Source organism: Primulina huaijiensis, unplaced genomic scaffold (genome assembly GCF_012295235.1).
Source record: "Primulina huaijiensis isolate GDHJ02 unplaced genomic scaffold, ASM1229523v2 scaffold205439, whole genome shotgun sequence".
Classification (NCBI taxonomy): Eukaryota; Viridiplantae; Streptophyta; class Magnoliopsida; order Lamiales; family Gesneriaceae; genus Primulina; species Primulina huaijiensis.
In genome coordinates this window covers 1-1,247 of record NW_027354066.1, presented here as the reverse complement: position 1 = coordinate 1,247, position 1,247 = coordinate 1, and the positions used below count along the sequence as shown (strand labels likewise).

Genomic DNA, 1,247 nt, shown 5'->3' with positions numbered 1-1,247 from the left:
TTTCAGTCTTCATGTGTCTATGCGTTGGATAATGTTACATGTACGGTAAAAATTATAAATTGGTTACAAAATATATTTTAAATGATAAAATTATCTCTATATTTTATTTGAAAAACTCTTTTAAAAATATATTTTAAAATAATTTGGTGACAGGTAACTTTCATTATACATCTGTATGTTGAAAATCTAATTTTTTATTTGACTTGACAAGTCAAATTTCCCTATAAGAATGGGCTCCCAACCAGAGCAAAGTAGTACACATCTGCAATATTCGTGATGGCAGAAGTGAAGCTCCTTGGTTCTTGGCGCAGCCGATATAGCAGGAGAGTGGAATGGGCGCTGAAACTGAAAGGAGTAGAATATGAATTCATAGAAGAAGATCTAACCAACAAGTCCCCTCTACTTCTTCAATCTAATCCAGTCCACAAAAAGATTCCTGTTCTGCTACATAATGGCAAGCCAATCGCCGAGTCATTGGTGATCCTTGAATACATCGATGAAACTTGGGATAATGGCCAGCCCATCTTGCCGAAAAGTCCTTACGACAGAGCCGTGGCACGTTTCTGGGCTAGATTCGTGGATGAGAAGGTACTGATTTTCTTCTGCAAGTTTCATTAGTTCTGATCGTTTATTCAAAGTTTCTAAGGATTCATTATGACTGGTTAATTTCTTTTTCTTTTCCCAGTGCTTGCCAGCATTTAGCACGGCTTGTTTGGCTTCAGGGGAGGAGCAAGTGAAAGCCAAGGAAGAAGCAGAGGAATCGCTTAAAGTTCTTGACAATGAACTAAAAGGCAAGAAATTCTTCGGGGGAGATGGCATTGGATTTGTCGATGTTGTCGGCAATGTCATCGCCTATTGGTCTGTGATTATTCAGGAATTGGTGGGAATCGATATCATAACCAAAGAGAAGTTTCCGAATTTGTGTGCATGGATTGACGAGTACGTCAACTCGAGCTTTGTTAAGGAACATCTGCCTGATCGGGAGAAATTGACCGATAGTTTACGGGCTCGGTTTCAAAAGACTTAAGTGAGAGACATGTGTGTGCTGTATTTGCTATGGAGTGCCTTGAGGTCTTTGTTTTGAGGGAAGAAAAAGTAAAGATACAACATGTTTGTTGAAAAATAATAGCAATGTTGAAAAATATGAGTTTAATATTTGAATGTTGAAAATAAGAAAGTTGAATCTTGAAAATAAGAGTTTTAAATATTTAAAATAAGTGTGTGATGATGAATGTAATGATGTAATT

The 1,247-nt window shown here is 37.0% G+C and overlaps 1 protein-coding gene across 1 annotated transcript; it reads left to right on the top strand.

The window, feature by feature from the left end:
• Window positions 1-243: 243 nt before the first annotated feature.
• LOC140966349 (probable glutathione S-transferase) lies at window positions 244-1,217 on the top strand. Its single transcript, XM_073426658.1, has 2 exons — window positions 244-588; window positions 686-1,217. Exons 1-2 carry the CDS (start codon window positions 277-279, stop codon window positions 1,025-1,027), a joined length of 654 nt encoding a protein of 217 aa, XP_073282759.1. The 5' UTR covers window positions 244-276; the 3' UTR covers window positions 1,028-1,217.
• The last annotated feature ends 30 nt before the right edge of the window (window positions 1,218-1,247 follow it).

Excerpts from the sequence above, each read along its gene's own strand:
- LOC140966349 (XM_073426658.1), top strand. The coding sequence starts at position 277 with ATGGCAGAAGTGAAGCTCCTTGGTTCTTGGCGCAGCCGATATAGCAGG. Across the intron at positions 589-685 it reads CTAGATTCGTGGATGAGAAG|TGCTTGCCAGCATTTAGCAC; the intron begins GTACTGATTTTC and ends TTCTTTTCCCAG.